General features: G+C 42.3%; 1 protein-coding gene across 4 annotated transcripts; it reads left to right on the plus strand.

Annotated features, from left to right (window-relative positions):
• Window positions 1-223: 223 nt before the first annotated feature.
• Window positions 224-14,336, plus strand: LOC139047569 (uncharacterized). Of its 4 annotated transcripts, XM_070521413.1 has the most exons (5): window positions 224-327; window positions 446-600; window positions 4,913-4,983; window positions 9,393-9,523; window positions 13,949-14,336. In XM_070521413.1, the coding sequence occupies exons 2-5, from the start codon at window positions 537-539 to the stop codon at window positions 14,241-14,243; spliced, it is 561 nt and encodes a 186-aa protein (XP_070377514.1). In that variant the 5' UTR covers window positions 224-327; window positions 446-536; the 3' UTR covers window positions 14,244-14,336. The 4 variants fall into 4 exon arrangements, with proteins under 4 accessions (XP_070377514.1, XP_070377512.1, XP_070377520.1 ...); XM_070521411.1 differs by having other exon boundaries at window positions 282-600; XM_070521419.1 differs by having other exon boundaries at window positions 282-600; window positions 13,954-14,336.
• The last annotated feature ends 4,278 nt before the right edge of the window (window positions 14,337-18,614 follow it).

Here is an 18,614-nt window from a genome sequence, read left to right on the forward strand (position 1 = left end):
TTGCTCAGGTCTCTCCTCAGGACCCCACACACACGATTATTGTTGTGGGACAAATATACACCCCAAAGGGTGCAACCGCTTTAAGAGTGTAGAGTCGGAGAATTACAGCCAGAGGTTTTAATGGAGAGATATGAAGGAGAGATTGCTCACGCAATCCTCTATTTTGTAGCCGCCCCGTTCTGTTCCGTCTATCAAAGAATACTCTTCTGTAGATTTCTCTACAAAGCGCTAATAGCTATCATCGTCATTAAAGCGGCGGCGCTAAGAGCGGCTAATCTCGCCAAGACGTTCAAGTTTCGAGTTGCAGAGCTACATAGGATGACATAGGTGTGTAGGTGTTCAGTGGAGCTACTACAAGCTGGTGTTCTACTACACAGAAGACGCTACCAAGCGCGAGAGCTGACTCGGCAAGCTGGTCCTTTTACTTTTTTTCGTTCCGATACAGGGACGCTACACGACGCACGGTTACCGTTTGCCATCGCCTGTCGTCACCACCCTGTTGAGCTCTAAAAACTGCCAAGCTGCCGATTTTAAGCATGACTAACGTCGTCATGCGACAGTCTAGCTCTTTGGACGTCGTAGCCAAGAAGATTAGGCATGGTAAGATCCGAATGTTTCAAGGCGCGCGGCCTAAATGTTGCGACGCAATGATTTGCTATTTCGTGTTTTCCTTCGTCCACGTCGTTTAATCGCATTTTCAGACGTTTCAGGTGAATCCTAGTACCACCTTCGTGAAGCATAAATATGAAAAGAGCACGAAAGCCAGAGCGTGGCGGTCTTAGTAGCGCAGGGACGCAGCTCGCGCATTAAAAGCAGCAAAATTTTCGAACAGCGCGACACAAGACAAAGAGGCACAGTGCTCTGTCCTGTGCCTCTTTTGTCCTGTGTCACACTGCTCGGAAATTATGCTGTTTAAGATGTACCAACCAGCCCAGGTGAACACACCTTTAGCAAATTGAGCAACTTTCAAGATGAGCTTTGAATGCGACTCTGTCGTGCACACATCGCGTCTTGATGGCACTCGAGAAATTCGGTAGACTTCATATAGAATATGACAGCCGCCCATGAATAGCTTTTACAGCTAAGTGCGATTAGAAGTATTCGAAAACGTTATATGCCAGTTTTTACCATGTCCTGAAAGAATTGGACCGTTCTCACCAAGTTTCTGTAGGAATGGGGGCATGCTAGCTAACTGAGTATTGTTAAAGTACCGTTTTCTGCTTTGATTATGCGCTTACAAAATTACCCCGCTGCCCTGGGAGAACCAAAGGTGATAGTGATTCTATATTTGCGGAGAATCGGGGGGCAATGTTATGGATAATGTGTGCCAACAGTTTGGACAGTGTAGGTTAATCACATCCTATGTAGGAGATTTTACAAGTGTTCCAGAGCTTTAAAAGCGTATATTGCTAATCGTGCAGGAAGTTTCCCAATGACCTGGAAGAACAACAGCATGTAGCAAAGTTGAAACTTTGACACAATGAACAGTATCTTATGCATTATGCATGTTCAGAGTGCCAAGAGTGTCATTTAATTACAACTTTTACACATTCTAAAATGTTTGAAAGCATCGTACAGCCGTTATGAGCGTTGTTCCCTTAGTTCCAAAGAGAACTCCGTCACACAAATTGACGTTTGGTGAAAATGGGGCAAATGTTAAGTGTAATGTAATACAAACTTTATCAAGTTTCTGGCTTAACAATAAGAGTTGCAAATGATTACTGAACCCAAATGTTTTCCCCTGTTTTCATACATAATGTGAGGATTGTAGCTGGTTGCCCCAATGCCCTTGGTAATCTAAATGAGGCACCTTGTTTATATTTGGTACCCACCGCAGTTGATTAGTGGTTATGGTGCTGGGCTTCTAAGCACTAGGTCGCGGGATCGAATCCCGGCCACAGCGGCCACATTTCAATGAGGGCGAAATGTGAAAACTCCTGTGTACTTAGATTTAGGTGCACGTTAAAAAAACCCCAGGTGGTCCAAATTATTCCAGAGTCCCCCACTACAGCATGCCTCATAATCAGATATTGCTTTTGGCACGTAAAACCCCATTATTAATTTTTTTTATATATTTGGCAAAAATAAAGGGCACATTATATGTGATGAGTAGGCAAAGTTCAAAGTGTGGGTTAATTGTGACCTCTGCAACAAATGATGTATGCATGTGCTCCGGAGCATTATGATTGTGTTGTACGAGTCTACAAAATTTAATCTGCTGCTCCTTGAGGACTATAAATGCCACGAAGATAAAATTTAGCAATAATTGGGAAACGCTGTAGTAAATCTGTATGCAAATGCATATGGATCAAATACAGTCTTTGTAAAAAATTATTTAGCAGGTGAGCCATATTAAAGCAATATTTTAAAGTGTGTCATTTAATTTCAGGCAACATATTTGTAATGAAACTGCTCAAGAGGAACAGCTTTGCTGGAAATTGAGCTGTGATTATACAAGGTCACACAAGTCTGCTGTCATTCTTTTTCTCCTTTGCTGAAGGGGGAAGTCCACGCAGTGTCATGCTTGAGGATCGTTCAAGGCACCCATAGAAAGTTCAGCATGCCTAGGTTTCCAGCTGTTGACTTGCCTGCCTACAAATGTACTTCACGGACATTGCCTCTTGGTGCACAGAGTCTTCTATGGGGGCTTAGCACTATGTCAAGAACCATGTGTCATGAATTGTGCACTATAGTAGGATACAACTTAAAAAAACAGCAGTTGGCAACCAAGGCACGTGGACCACTCGGGGTTGTGTTACTCCGCCAGCCAATCATAGAAGCAAACAAAATCGTCGTCATGTGACCTTTTCAAAATGGCGTCATACTTAGTACCTCAGGAGCATGTGCTGTTCTTGAAGAGTCTATTCATCGGCGGAAGCGATGAGGCGTGCAAGAGACATTGGACAAAGTGTATGGAGTGTAAACATTTCACTCTTCGGATGTCCGCGGTACATTTCATTTCACTGCTGAGCCCATTTCGCTCATTAAACTTCACTGCCAACTGAAGTGAAACTTGACAATAAATAGTTGCAGCGAAGCAAGCATTTTATTTCACTTCAATAAACAATTGGGCGTTCACCATTCCGCTATAATAGACGAGTTAAAACGCATAAGATTACGTGCTTATAATTTTATTTTTGTGGTTACCACCTTATTTAGGTAACAAGGAAAGTTTGAAATAGAAACTATTTGCAGCCTCACGGAGGAACAGTGGCTGGCGGTTATGAGGGTGTGGGCGAGGCTTCACTGCAGACTTAAGTTGTATCCAACGATATGTCGTGAACCATGAACCAAAAAGAAGAAAACAAATAAATAGAACCACTGTATCATAATCACATGTATTAAATTTCAGCAATGCTCAAATTACTTCAAAAAATGCTCAACCACCGTTAGTCAGATACTAAAGCTCACCTGTGTAATTTTCTTGTTACTTCAATGACGAGATGCTGCCTGTGCAGATGCCAGGAATGTTCCCCATCTACTATGTTGAACACTCATAATTAAAATGTTCACCCCACATTGTTGGCTGAATTGGTTAGATGGCATATTCACTTGCAAAGTAAGCTATGCCAATGGCATTCAGTACTGTTATAAGAAAAAAATTTCATTGAAGAATATTTGTGTCTATACCTAAGCTGTTGCAGTATGTTGTACAGTTAATCTATCACTGGGCACTATTTTTCTCGGCACAGGTGCTAGGCTTCTAGGTGCTTATGCATTGTCATTTAGGTGAGAAGACAATAAAAATTCTTCTTACTTTTGCTATGTAAAATGCTTGCAGGTACTTTAAATGCAGCAACACTTTCATTAGCTTCTTGTTGAATGCCGGTCAAACATATAGGTTATTTACAGTGTTCATTGTTGTTTTGACATCACTTAAGGAAGGACAGGACATATTTCGATGTAAATGAAGGGAATACAGGCATGTGTTTGAATTTTGCACGAAGGAAAAAAAAAATATCATGCAGGCTCATTGAAACTTCATTTCATAAATTAGTTACAACTTTTTGAGTGATTATCCCACCCTCACATTGCTGCCTACTAGGCTTCTGGTTAGCTCAATCGGCAAAGTGACTGCCCAAATGAGGCAGTAGGACTGGATTTGAACTCCAGTTCACTACAACTATTAGTTCAACTGAGACCCGCCGTGGTTGCTCAGTGGCTATGGTGTTGAGCTGCTAAGCACGAGGTCGTGGGATCGAATCCCGGCCATGGCGGCCGCATTTCGATGGGAGCAAAATGCAAAACACCCGTGTACTTAGATTTAGGTGCACGTTAAAGAACCCCAGGTGGTCAAAATTTCCGGAGTCCTCCACTATGGTGTGCCTCATAATCAGAAAGTGGTTTTGGCACGTAAAACCCCATAATTTAATTTTTTTAGTTCAACTGAGATGCCTTACTTTCTTTTGAGAAACTAGCATGGTTTCTTTGTAGCTTCCTGCTACATTTCAGTCTGAATTGACCAATCAAACACACCAAGTTCCTATGGATACAACCACTGGAATTCACTGTTAATGTTTGCCTATAGTATTCATTCTGGATGAGTTAACCTTCTTTTGAAGGCAGAGGACTTGAGCAAGGAAGAGCCCTCCAACTGGTTTTCCCTTTATTTGATATAGTGTTTTAGTGCGGAAACCTTTTCACACAGACGTAGGAGGGGACACACACAAGCGCTAACTTTAAACAGAATGTTTATTGGAAGCCGGATCGCTACTTGTATGTTTATTCCATGCAACAATTCTTTCCTTGTTAAAGATAGTGAAGGCATGCTAACAGAATCTTGGCCTAGCTTCTCAGTATTCAGTTATCAGTCTTGTGTTAAAACACTATATCAAAAATGTTGCACCAACAAAGCTAGAAGTCAATCCTTCGCTTTATTCCTAAATTCTGAAATAACTGATTTTTCTTTCAGGCACTCTTTCACTTGACTCTCTCAAGTATCGGGCCTTAGAAAAGTGGTCTCTCTCTCAAGTATCCAGCCAGGTACGTGTTGTCAGCACATTTCATTATACATATCCAAAATGTTCTGCCTGTGAAGGGTAAGGATGCACAATTGTGGAGTAATTTGAGCTCAATTGTGAGATCTTTTGTTACTCAATTAAAAATAGCTGTGAGATTAAGTCCTATTCATTTAGCATTGCGCTCATGTGTTTTTTTTATCTGCCTGGTATTTCAAATTCCGTTGAACTAAGGTCACCTTTACGTCGCACCAGCTGTAGTGTGCTGGTTTTGTATACGTTGGTGCATGTTCGATCCCCAGTCATGGCACCTGCATTTTAATAGGAGTGGAATGCAAAAAGTCTGTATGTTCAAATTTGGGTGCACATTAAGGAGGCCCTGCAACACTTCTTTAAAACTGGGAACACACTAAAGTGAGTGCAATGCCTTTCAGTAAAATATATGCCCGCAGAAATTTTTTAGGACTTACAGGGCAACTCTGGAATTTTTTTTACCATATTAGAATATTGTCATGTTCAAATGGCATTGACAGTCTTGTCACCGGTAGACCGGTGGTTCAATTTGCTTAGAAATTCATCAATAATTTTAAAGAACCAATACACGAGATACCGAAAGAGGTAGCCGCTTCGTGCGACATCACAATGAGTCGATGATGTCAGATCCTACACTACCATAATGTAAAAACTCAGAACACATGCTAAACACTTAGTGCATTTAGCGCTAATGCCAAAGAAACTAAATTGATGACGTCTCCTGACGATACAGGGAGCTATTAGATTTTCCCAAATAGACAGCGGCAATTTCAGCTACAATTTCAGCAACAGTGGCAGTGTGGTCTCTGACGTCACAAACACAGGGTGTCCAGTAAAAAGTCATAAATTGGGAACGCAAACAATCTTTAAAATTCACTTTCAAGATTTCTTTCCGTGCTGCGCTTATGGTAACCCTTCAAGGTTGGCATCTCACAAAGGAGCAGGAGGTGACAGGAGTGGTGACAAGATGGGCAGGGCGCATTAAGAATTGCTGCTGCCTCTTTTGCTACAAGATTGGAGGAGTGTGCATGCATGTAGGAGCAAGTAATTTTTGATTATGAACAATTGCCCAGTGGCTGGCATCTATGGGACCTGCTGTGGTAGCTGAGTGGCTATGGCATTGCTCTGCTGAGCATGAGGTTGCAACTGTGATCCGGGCAGCAGCGGCTGCATTTTGATGGGGGCAAAATGCAAAACCACTCATGTACTGTGCGTTTGGTGTACTATAAAGAACTGCGGGTGGTCAGAATTGCTCCGTATCCCCCACTACGCCGTGCTTCATAATCATCAGATCATGGTTATGCCAGGCAAAACCCCAGACTTTAATTTTAAATTTCATGTGTTTTCCTAAGGGCTGTCATAGGGCTGGATATTGCAGCACTGCATACACCATGGAGGAAGGAAAAAAAACTAGGAGGCAGCGTCAGGCGATTCTGCTAGCCTCGGCAAGCCAACTTCCTCTGAAGCCATCCCTCCCGCCCGTTGGGGCCTGGGGCGCAGTGGTGCCTTTTGGTTAGGAATAGGCCCACATTGTTGTCAGACCATTCGTGTTTGTTTGGTATGTGGTAACGATTAGTGGCTTAGTGGCGCCTGCTGTCAAAGGTGTGGAGGCACGTAGGAAGTATAACGCATGAGTTTCTGCTACCACGGGCATCATTCTTCGCTTCAAATGCGTTACGTTGCCTTGAAATGTGGACAAAGACTAGGGAGCCAGACCCATGACGACATAATTTTCCTAGCATCACCTGCGCTTAGCACCGCAGTTAGTCTGCGCTCTCACCGCGAAACACGTCCAGAGTATGCTGGTCCAAGCATGGTCTATTGTTTAGTCAAATCTGCTGCCTGTCACCTATATAGGATGAGACGAGATCTTTCGCGGGATAGTTATTTGTCGTGTGTTTTGCTTAGTAATAGGTTCTGCTGTGTGTCTCTTGTTGTGAAAGAGATACATAGCATTACCCTGCACTCTAAACACTGAAGTCGTCGTCTTGAGATTTATGCACACTGTTTTGTAAGGTTGTGTGCTGTGATGTCCTTACACTGTTGGAGACGTGCCTATTGAGTTCTCAGTAGTCTTTTGAAAGGCAGAAGGCATTGAGCAGAACGACAGCGTTGACTGGGACCGTAGAGACCCAGCTAGCCAGCCAGTCCATCGTTGGGCACAATATGAGACAAATTTTTTCACATGGAAAAGCAGTTGCTGCGGACCTTGGACGCTCACTTAATCGCCTGCCGGGGCATAAGATCCGGGGCATAAGAGCCGGGGCATAAGTTTGCCGGGGCATAAGATCACGGGATCAAGTCCCAGCCACATCGGCCCCATTTCAATGACGAAATGCAAAAACATCCATGTACTTTTAGATTTAGGTGCACGTTAAAGAACCCTAGGTGGTCCAGATTTCCATTATGGTGTGCCCCATAATCAGATCGTGGTTTTGGCACTAAAACCCCATAATCTAATTTTTTAGGGGCAAAAGACGTCGTATTGTTTCCTAGAAGATGCTCCCAAACGCAACGAATCGCCTTCGGAAAGGCGGCTTGGTTGCCTTCACACATTTGCAACGTGAAAGGTTTCCTCGTTTCCCTGAAACTGCCCCAAAACGCGACCAATCATCCTTGAGGTGGCCGTAACGGGTTGTGCACAATGCTGGTTAATTACCCGACGCCTTCGTTCGCTACAGCCTTGGCGTCTGTCTGCTGCTTGTTTAAGCGGCGATCCGCTTGGTGGTTTGGTGCATTACCAGACTGACATAAGAGACTCGACTGCTTCACACACTTGAATTCCTTCACTCAACCTCTGAATGCTTTTGCCACACCTACTGTGTGCGGATGTTCCAAAACCATCATAGCAGACGCAACCAAAGCGAGCCGGCTAAATCTACCACTTGCCTACCACGTGAGGGCCTATTTCCCATCATCCCATTCCTCTAAAGTTTTTATGTCTAGGCTTCATAATTGTCACGTGATGCTCCTTCCTAGTCCTTTCTTTCGTCCATGGTATACACATAGCAAACTGTGTATGGCAGCGGGGGGGGGGGGGGGGGGGGGGGTTAAATGTTTGAAACATGTTGCAGAGCACCTTTCAAGAACATCGTGCTGATCAAAAGTAATTTCGAGACAGCAAGCTTAAGCCGGAGAACCTTACACGGTGTTCCAGGACGCAGACACGGAATGGAAATAAACCATTCAATGCTTTAGTGTGGAAGAAGTGCTTCAAGACAGTGCTTGTGTCCTTGAGAACATGTGACTGCAACAACCTTGGCTGTGCTCAAGTTCAGTGAAGGTGCAAGCAGCATTGAAGGAATTTACTTCTAAACATTTACATAAACGGTTAACTGGACCCAGGTTGTTGCAGTTAATAATCCTGGCATCATGGTGCACTGGTGTGTAAACTTCAAGGCAGTGGCACCACAAATGTTTTCTTTTTTGAATTTTTTCTGTCTTACTAAGCCTGTTCTCAGAGTAAAAGAATCAGTATTGTTATTCCAAGAGCTCCTCTAAACTCTAGAAAAAATAGGGACAGGCCTCAGAGGCTGTAAATAATTTAATAAAATAGCTTTTCTACAGCCAGTTTTGGTATTTTTCCCAGGAGGAGATTGTCATGACACAGTGTGTGGTCACATGGGAGCAGTACATTGAGACGTATTGATACACGCTTGGTTGATCCATATGATGCTGCTTGTTGTGAGGGCCGATGCAGCGGCATAGATGATTGTAGTGTTCTGCTCTCAGTAAGGTTCGTACCAACCAACTGGCCCAACTTGCCGTTCTGCTCTCATGTGACCACATAATGCATCATGACATCACATCAAAGTAGAAAAGAAACAAACTGGCTGTAGAAAAGGTATCACCGTATATCAAATTATTTAGGGCACTATGAGGCTTGATAGTATCTTTTCTGGGGTTTAGAGGTGCATACCTGGCCTTCACCTAAAGGGGAAGAAAAAGAAATACTCAGAAAAATTTGTGTCACTACCCCTTTAATCTTTCTCTTTAGGGGAGTTGGAGGAGCTTTCTTGGAATGGAGTTCGGCGATCTCCTTGATGGCTGAAGGAGCTGTTTTTGTATTAAGTTTACGTTAACATGCGCTTAAAAAAACTTGCATTGCGTGATATAAAAGCTCAAACTAGGTCTGAACAATTTTGTTCTCATGGAGGGCATATATGGCTGGCTTGCACATCCTGCTCTTGGTACCATTTTGATTTTATCTGCTTGAATCGCTGTGTGCTTTATTTCTGTTATCTAGGTGAGCTTGCCACATTTAACAAGTCAACTAAGTGAAACTGAAAAGTTGTGTGTCAGATTTAGTGCAGAGCATTTATATTACAAACTTTTCTTGGTATCAGTGACTGTCATGAGCCTCAAGGAAGCATGGATTATCTGTACCCTTCCATCTTTTAGCAGGTATCTATAGACATTGGAAATCCTGCCATCAACAGTGCGAATTCCATCTACCATGCAAATTCTGGTGGCCTGGATCCGACACGAGCTCACAGCCCATTCACTGGAAATTGCAGTTCCATCACAGTCACGTGAGAGGCTTTAATCATCACAAGATAAGCACTTGCACTCTGGGGGTTCAAGAACATTGTTGCAAGGTGCTGTGTGCACCACTTATTCATTTTGTTCCAGCCATGACCGAATGCCTTTCAGTGTTAACCTGTCATTGTTAAGACATGATACAACAAAAACTAAAGCTTCTTAAATACATTTAACATTTGCATATTAAAAAAATAATAATAAAACATTATGGTCTTGTACAGGGCCAACATTGATAAACGAGAAACGTTAAGTAAATTGCTTGTTTTGCTAAATGACTGTTACTATCAGCTTTCATTGCTACTACTGTAAACACAAAATTGAAATAAAATTCATTTATACATTGAGATATAACCTAGGCCTTGAGCAAAATCTCTGTTGCTATTGCTACTAGATGAGTGAAATTTACAGGTAATCGATAAGTTAATGAACTGGTTTCAAAAATGCTGCTAAGTTTTTTCTACACAAATTAAGTTTATTGTATACAAGTTTCTTTGTTCCAAATTTTTTAGATGACTGGCAAAAAATGTTTTACAACAAGCAAATTAAAAGTTATAAGAATATGTTATTGAATACTCAGAGTGCAATAAGCGTTGTTTCATCTTTCTACCTGTATTCTATCCAAAGTATGAAAGTTCCAAGTTGTAACTTGACATGATTTTTTTTTTTTTCAGTTGCTCAAAATTTCAAAAGGTTTCAGGGTGTGAAAACATTGTATAATAAACTTACTGCACTCCTTGGAAGTATAGCTATATAATTTAAAAAGAAAGTTATTCAATTGGATTATATGCCTCTCGGTATATGCTGATGACCAAAAAGAGTTATATTAGAAAAGTGGAAAATCTAATCGCCCTGCGAGAAAAGCATTTTATTGACCTGGATGCAGGGAATTTGGCACAAAATGCAGCAGGAAAAGATGCTTTTTCAAACGAGACCAATATGGCCTGGCTCTGATGAGCGATTTTCTAATAGTGAACAGCAAATTGGGTCATTTTCAGTGTAAAAATTGAGCATTCTGTAGGATAAAAACGGTGTCTTTTACTCAACAACACATTGTTAAATGTTAATTGTGTTGTTGCCCCCCTTAGGACGAACGAGGAGCTGAAGTAAGCAAGAAAATGCAGCATACCAGCTACAGAACACAATACAGTAAAAACTCCTTAATTCGACCCTTGTTGAAAAATTAGATAATTCTCATCCTCTGGTCCTGGCAAGTGTATGCATTGTTTAATGGCACCACTTTCGTTGATTTGTATGCCATGGTCATCAACAGGAACCATTAGGGAACGGTGAAACTCTTCATGCCTATTTGTGCCTTGATAGCCTTTATTCTTGTGCATATTGCAGCACGTGACACTGCGTTGGCTCTGTCTTCAGAACTGTGTAGTTGCCATCCATGATGTTGATAGCAACCAAGGTTTCAGCCACAGTGGTTGTGCCAAATGGTAGTTTCATTTTGACTTGGTATACATGCTGGCTGCATGTTTTCAGAACTGCAGTGTTGCTGTCCATGATTGCGTCGATAATGATTGTGGTTTTGGAAAGGAAATCTTGAGACCCTCGCCGCTTCGAGCACTGCTCAGTTGCGGGATGAGAATTGCAGCTTCTGCACTTCTTTTGTGCAAAATAAAAACACAATTTGTGGACTCACTTGATAAGTAACAATGTGTTGATGCAAGCATTTGTTTATTGTTCTCTTGATACCCTCAATAATTTGATATTCAGTTAATTCAGACATTCTTTCTGGTCCCGTGAAATCTGAATGAGAGGTTTTACTGTATAGCATTCACTACCTGCTGCTAATGTTTGTCTCCTCTTATTTCTTTCGTTGATTTTAACCTTGCTCCACACATCCAAGTTACGCAGCAACTAGCCCAACATAATACTCTACTAATGTCTAACAATAGTTGGCCGTTTGTGAGTTTGTGTGTGTGTGTGTGCACTTCTGTGCATGCATGCTTGCCCCCCCCCCAAAACTACTATGTGTATACTGCACTGCATAAACATTTTTTGAAATCATGACGAGGTGCAGCCCTTATACGGTGGCAGGCCATTTTGGCCCTATTTTTCAAGCCACACATAATCGCTTTGTTCAAAAAAATGGCAATTCTATTGTTTTCATAGCACATTTATTTATTTGTGCGTGCATGCCACGCCAGCAGCATCCGTATAGTCCTCACCGCTGCTTAAGTTCGGTTCAGCAGCACACTTATGGATGCAGTTGACGTCAGTGCCACTCAGTGTTAGATATGGTGGCTGCGACGTCAAAGCTTTTCACAATGATGTTCAAAGATAGCGCACGTCACGTGCTCGGAATTCAAGAGCATGCACACAACTGCACCGATGCTCTCTTCAGTGGCTCAGTTGCCGTTTTAAGTTTCTTCACAATTTGGGCTACCAAGTTGCAGGTGCAGCTTTTACAAGTGCGGCCCTTAGCCAAGTATATGTGGTATGTGCACCCTTAAACTACAAAAATTTTGTCCTGTGCAAGAACTAACTGTTGCAGTGCACATCATATGTGTGCCACTTGTCAAAGCTTTATGTTTAAGCTACCTTAAATGGTCAGGCGGTGCAGCAATTGGCTCAGCTGTCAGCGCCACTGTGTAATTTCCGCAAAACACTGAGGTGGCCACTTCTACTGAGGTGCGCTTTCGTGGCACTCGCTTGAAATGTGGCAGTCATTCTGAAATGTGGGTTTAAGACAATCGAAAACATTGAGGCCCATTTTCGGCCACCAATGCCTGAGAAATTATGGCAGCTTTACGACTATAACCATGAATACTGTGTCAAAGAAGTAAACAGCACGGACATTGCAGCGAAGTGCTTAAATTAAATAAATTATGGGGTTTGACGTGCCAAAAGCACAATCTGATTGAGGCACGTCTTAGTGGGGGAATCCGGAATAATTTGGACCACCTGGGTTCCTTAACGTGAACCTAAATCTAAGTACATGGTTGTTTTGCCATTTCATCACCATCAAAATGTGGCCGCTGCACCCGAGATTGGATCCCGCAACCTCTTGCTTAGCAGCCCAACATCATAGCCACTAAGTGACCACTGCGGGTCACGAAGTGTTTGTCACAACAAAGCAAGCATGCTTACGACATCGAACTCAAAGTAAGTTAGCGAATAATGTTTAATATCTTTAAATAAAAATGTTTTATGCAGTTGTTGCTTTATTGTGCATTTTTAGGGATGCTGCCTGCTGGTTCCTTCTCTTTTCTTTCTTGTATTTACGTCTTTGTTCGTTTAACAGAAATTGGCAAGAGCGACACTTACTTGACGCGCTGAACTGAGACGTCCACTTGAGCCGTCGGATTGCCTCCCACGGTTTTGAAGGGAAGTGCTACAATTTGATGCCGACATCCCCTTTGCAGTTGTGACAATCCTTAATGCAACAGTATGTACGCTTGTCCTTTTCATCCACACTTCTCATGGAGGAGCTTCCAAGAGGCCACGGTGAATCCTTTGAAAAATTGGAAAAGGAGGCTTTCAGGCAGGCCTGAGCGCAGTACAGGCAATGGTGAAATGGTGGCAAGGGCCTACTCGTGGTTGCTCACCACCGCTATAGGTGGCGCGACATGTACAGCCAAACTTCATTGCAGGGTGCCTATGCCGTTAGCATATACTGAAACTGCATAGGATTGCAATATGCAATTCTCCATAGCCAATTCCTAAACTTCATCGTCATCAGCAGCAACAGCCTGTTTTATGTCCACTGCAGGATGAAGGCCTCTCCCTGCGATCTCCTATTACCCCTGTCCTGGACCAACCAATTCCAAATAGCTCCCGCGAATTTCCTAATTTCATCGCTCCACCTAGTCTTCTGTCACCCTTGATTGCGTTTCCCTTCTCTTGGTACCCATTCTGAAACCCTAATGGTCCAACAATTATCTAACCTGCACATTACATGACTTGCCCAGCTCCATTTTTTTCTCTTGATGTCAATTAGAATATCGTCTATACCAGTTTCCTCTCCGATCCAAACCGCTCTTTTTCTGTCTGTTATGCCTTTCTGTCTGTTATGCTCTTTCTGATATGCCTAGCAGTCTTCGTTCCATCGCTCTTTACGCGGTCCTCAAGCTGCTTTGTCAGTCTCCAAGTCTCTTCCCCATATGTCAGCACTGGTAAAATGTACTGATTGTACACCTTCCTTTAAGCTTCCTAAACATGGGATATTTCCAAATGCACATTTTGGAACCGTTATTTAAGCCATTGTTAGAACTGCAGGCACCCTGGGAACAATACATTCTACTCATTTTCATTCAACTTCACATTTTAATTTATGCTGATAGTAGTGCACAATGTGTTTAATGTTCTAACATATAACACCATTAATGTGGCTTTTTCAAGGTGGCTGTGTTCTGAAACACGGAAGGCAACAGCTCTTTCTTTAAATCTTTCTCAACCTGTTTTAGTGCAGACGAGATGGATGGCAGCTTCCAGCCTGGCGAGATCGGAGAAAACATCTTCGAAGGCCGTCTAAGCGTGGCTCTCGTCGCACAAAGGGCAGCTGCAATCTTCCCGCTCTCATTATCTCACGAGTGGAATACTTGTGAGCAGACCACCCCGTCACGTGTAGCTCTGCTAAGCAGTACTCTTTTTGATTCGATTTCACCTTGTGAGCAGACCACCCTGTCTGACTTTTTGTTTTGCATTTTTCTTGTGAGCAGACCACCCTGTCTGTCTTTTTGTTTTGCATTTTTCTTGTGAGCAGACCACCCTGTCTGTCTTTTTGTTTTGCATTTTTCTTGTGAGCAGACCACCCTGTCTGTCTTTTTGTTTTGTATTTTTCTTGTGAGCAGACCACCCTGTCTGTCTTCTTATTTTGAATTTCTCTTGTGAGCTGACCACCCTGCACTGTAATGGTCAGTGAAGTAATTGTTTCTTCACTTGTAGTTTACTATGTGAAGCCAAAGAGCGTGCCTTTTATAAAAGAATCCTGTGATATAACTGTTGAGAAATGCAGCTTTTGTAGCAATAGTGTCTTTGATGCTCTAAGTGCCTTGGCGTAGGCAGCTGTGGAGCTGCCGCATCTCTGTAGCTCAGAAGATGCGCTTAGTGTCTTTGTGGAATTGACCCTCTACATTTGTCATAATCATGACATAAAGGAGATAGATTTGCCAAAATTTTCAAAATTTGTTGGTTTGTCTCAAGCTGCACTTTGCAGCTTTAGGGCTCATTCACACCGGTGACTTGCAGAGGTCATGTGACTGCAGTTGCAAAGCTTCTGAACCAACCATATGTTCAGGAACTGTATACGTTGACGCGCACTTTATGTAGAGATAGTGGTACAAGCAGACGTGAACAGCATCAATGACGCAATATTTTGATGTTGCAGCAGACATGTTGCACTTACCAGGTGACCTTCGCTCACAATGAGTCGCTCTTTGGTAACCAGTCATGCTCAGTCGTGCAACCTGTCAATCGCCAATGTGAATGAGTCCTTAGATTGTTGTGGAGTATTACAGCAAAACAGCTCAGTGCACATTGAACATGGCAGGCAAGCCACTGGTGCAGAAGAGCAAAACTAAGTTGAAATGACAGCCAAATGGAGCAAGACATCAGCCAGGATTGATGCATCCATGTGACATGTCATGCTGACCACGCTGTAATCCTGGCCAAAATGCGTTCTCTGTGTTTACAAATTTCAACGCATGTAAAGAAAGCTAAAGCTGCACCACGCTGGCATTGCGTTGTGGCAACAGTGGGGCTTTTGTGTGGTGGGGTGAAAATGAATGCGTTGATGCCAGGCGGCAGCATGCGAAAAAACACACCACAAATGTGTCCCATTTGGTTGTCACGTGGGCACCAAGATATTGTCGTCAGCTTTCCTGACTTTTTGTGCTTTCAGCAGTTGTTGCTTTCCATATTTTAACATTTCTCAAGAAACAACGAAACATATATGTCAGAAGTATTGTGGTATTTTGTGTTATGCCTCAGTAGCTTAGATAAGAAACCATCAGTGTACACATATGAAAAGACATTTTATTGCACATAATGTTTCAGTCAAAATTGGGTTGTAACATCCTCACACACAGCATGTATGTGCTTGTGAACATAGCAAATTATTTCGATGAAACTGTCTAGCTGGGAATCTTGTTCATTTGTTGGCTGACTTGGTAAAACCTTGAAATTGGTGAAACCTTAAAATTTTGAAAGCATAAAGAATATCCCCAAACCAATGATAATTTCTGGCTGTGTTTTTGTAGTGATGAAAATTTTTATTGCCAGTTTGAATTGTTTTGAAAGTGCACACAGCCCATTGCTTGCATTTATACATTGTCCTTTAGCCACAACAGTGAAATGTTAAGAACAAGCACTGTTTCATGGTTCTGTTGACCAAAATAAAAGATTAGTTCATTAAAAACAAGCCATTTGTGTCAGGCTTTTCCTCTATGTCACTTAATAACTCTGCATGATATTGTTGTATGCAAAATACCTTTCTGTTTACTATATATATATATATATAAATATATATTAATATATTAAACAAAAAGGTATTGCATTATGGGTCCTCAGAGCTAAACTGCTCGGCAATTTTCCGCTGCATCGTGCCAAATCACCAGGATAGGGCAATAGCCCCTGGAACACTCTGTGTCTTATGTTGTTCGCACTGCATAGCCCACCTACTGTGCACACAACTTGCATGTTCCAAGAATGTATCGCTAAGAAACCATACGTAAACCAGTAGTATACAAAAATATGTGCGTGCATGCTGGTGAGAAATTTTAATAACTGGTGAGGTTACGCAAGTGAAAGGCCTGGCATGTTATTGCAGGTTTAGTAGGTCATGAGAGATCCAAAAAAGAGAAAATACAATATTGCAAACACATTCACTCGCACAATGAACTCAAATGTAGGCAACAGTGACAGCAGAAAATGAACAAAGTGAATAGTGGAACAGAAGGGCACACCTTATTTGACATTATAGAAAGAAAGCAATAGCAACGAATAGCTTCGAAATGTAGGTACCGTATTTACTCGATTACGACGAGTTTTTTTTTCATGATTTTCATTGCTTGAACTCTGCCCTTGCATTGCATTCAAATAACGGAAAAATTGATAATTTTAAAGCAAATATTCTAAATCTCGTGGTTTTTATTGTTATCTTGGCAACCTGTACGTCCCAATCCAATCCGTAAACAAGTTGACTGAAGTCAAAACTTAATTTTCGTTGGAAGAGACGCCATTTTCGCTGTGCTTGTGACTGGTGTTACGGTTACAGTGCTGCAGCACCCTTCAGCCTTTCGTGCTTGGACTCCGTTTATTCGTGACATTATGGCAACGTAGTGCATTCAGTATGATGCTCGCTTTAAGAGGCGAGCAATTTTGACGGCCGAGAGGGTAGGAAACTCAGCTGTGACTTGGCAGTTCGACGTCAATGATTCAACAATTGCCGATGGCAAGACCAATGGAAGGCCCTCTTTAAATCTGAGGCCGGCCGGAAGGGCTCTGTAGACCTCGTAGTGACAAAGAAAAGACAGTCTAGGTTAGTCTTAGTCGTTGTTGACCATAATAAAAAACGGTAACGTAACCGGGAATGAATAAGTTCGTAATATGTCTGCCTTTTCACCACAGACGGGATATGATATTGACATGTGGACTTGTCTTTTTTGGGTGAGCACTTTTCACTGTCTTAACAAACGCGCCCGCATATTTCAGAAGTTTCTCGTATGTTATCAATGGTTCTATCTGTTGTCTGTTATCACCGAAGCTTGTGTAATGTGATTGCATGTGCTACGCAAATTCTGTAGAACTTTCTGGAAGACACACAGGTACCAGCAATTACTCTGGAACCTTCTTTGACTTGTATAAAAGTCGATGCGCTTCACCAGCAGATCAGGTTTTCGACAATCGCCGGTGTCTTTGCTCATTGAGTGCAGCCTGTTTTTGAGGGCACAGGTTCACCCAATAAAACGCTGCTTTCGTCACTTACAGTTTTCCTGCTTTCTTCACCATCACTACCACATGATAATATCTTGCTTTATTTAAAATTCCAACAGCTCGCCCCAGGTCACTTCGGAGCTTGTCAACATGAGGCGTCCGTGAAAGGTTTTCTTGAAATGTCACCCTCAAAAATCTAACTGATAGATATTGTTCGATGGTAACATTCTGGAATTTTAGATCCAGTTTTACAATTGGGTGGGTTCCTCGAGACCGGAAGAGTAAGTATTTCGTTTTGCTGATGTTTAATTGGAGTCTTAGATTGAAGTCACAAATGCAGACCTGTTAGCCATTCGTTAGCTAGATGAAATACCTCTCTTATGTCAGCATTCATGTCATCTGCATATAAAATTAATTTCGTATTTTTGTAAATGTTTACAATATCATTAATGCATAATAAAAATAACCTAGGTCCAAGTAATCATCCCTGTGGTACACCAAATTTTACAAGTCCTCTGTCAGAGTTTACGCCATTTATGCATGTAAATTGAGCTCTCAAAGTTGAGTAGCTTTTTATCGAAGACCAAGCTTTGCCACGTATTCCACAGTATGGCAATTTCGTTAAAAGCACATCGTGTATATCATCATCATCATCATCAGCCTGGTTACGCCCACTGCAGGGCAAAGGCCTCTCCCATACTTCTCCAACTACACCGGTCATGTACTAATTGTGGCCATGTCGCCCCTGCAAACTTCTTAATCTCAACCGCCCACCTAAACTTCTGCCGCCCCCTGCTACGCTTCCTGTCCCTTGGAATCCAGTCGGTAACCCTTAATGACCATCAGTTATCTTCCCTCCTCATTACATGTCGTGCCCATGCCCATTTCTTTTTTTTTTATTTCGACTAAGATTTCATTAACTCGAGTTTGTTCCCTCACCCAATCTGCTCTTTTCTTATCCCTTAACGTTACACCTGTCATTCTTCTTTCCATAGCTCGTTGCGTCGTCCTCAACTTAAGTAGAACCCTTTTCATAAGCCTCCAGGTTTCTGCCCCGTACGTGAGTACTGGTAAGACACAGCTGTTATACACTTTTCTCTTGAGGGATAATGGCAACCTGCTGTTCATGATCTGTGAATGCCTGCCAAACGCGCCCCAGCCCATTCTTATTCTTCCGATTATTTCAGTCTTATGATC

The sequence above is a fragment of the Dermacentor albipictus genome, chromosome 1 (genome assembly GCF_038994185.2).
Source record: "Dermacentor albipictus isolate Rhodes 1998 colony chromosome 1, USDA_Dalb.pri_finalv2, whole genome shotgun sequence".
NCBI lineage: Eukaryota > Metazoa > Arthropoda > Arachnida > Ixodida > Ixodidae > Dermacentor > Dermacentor albipictus.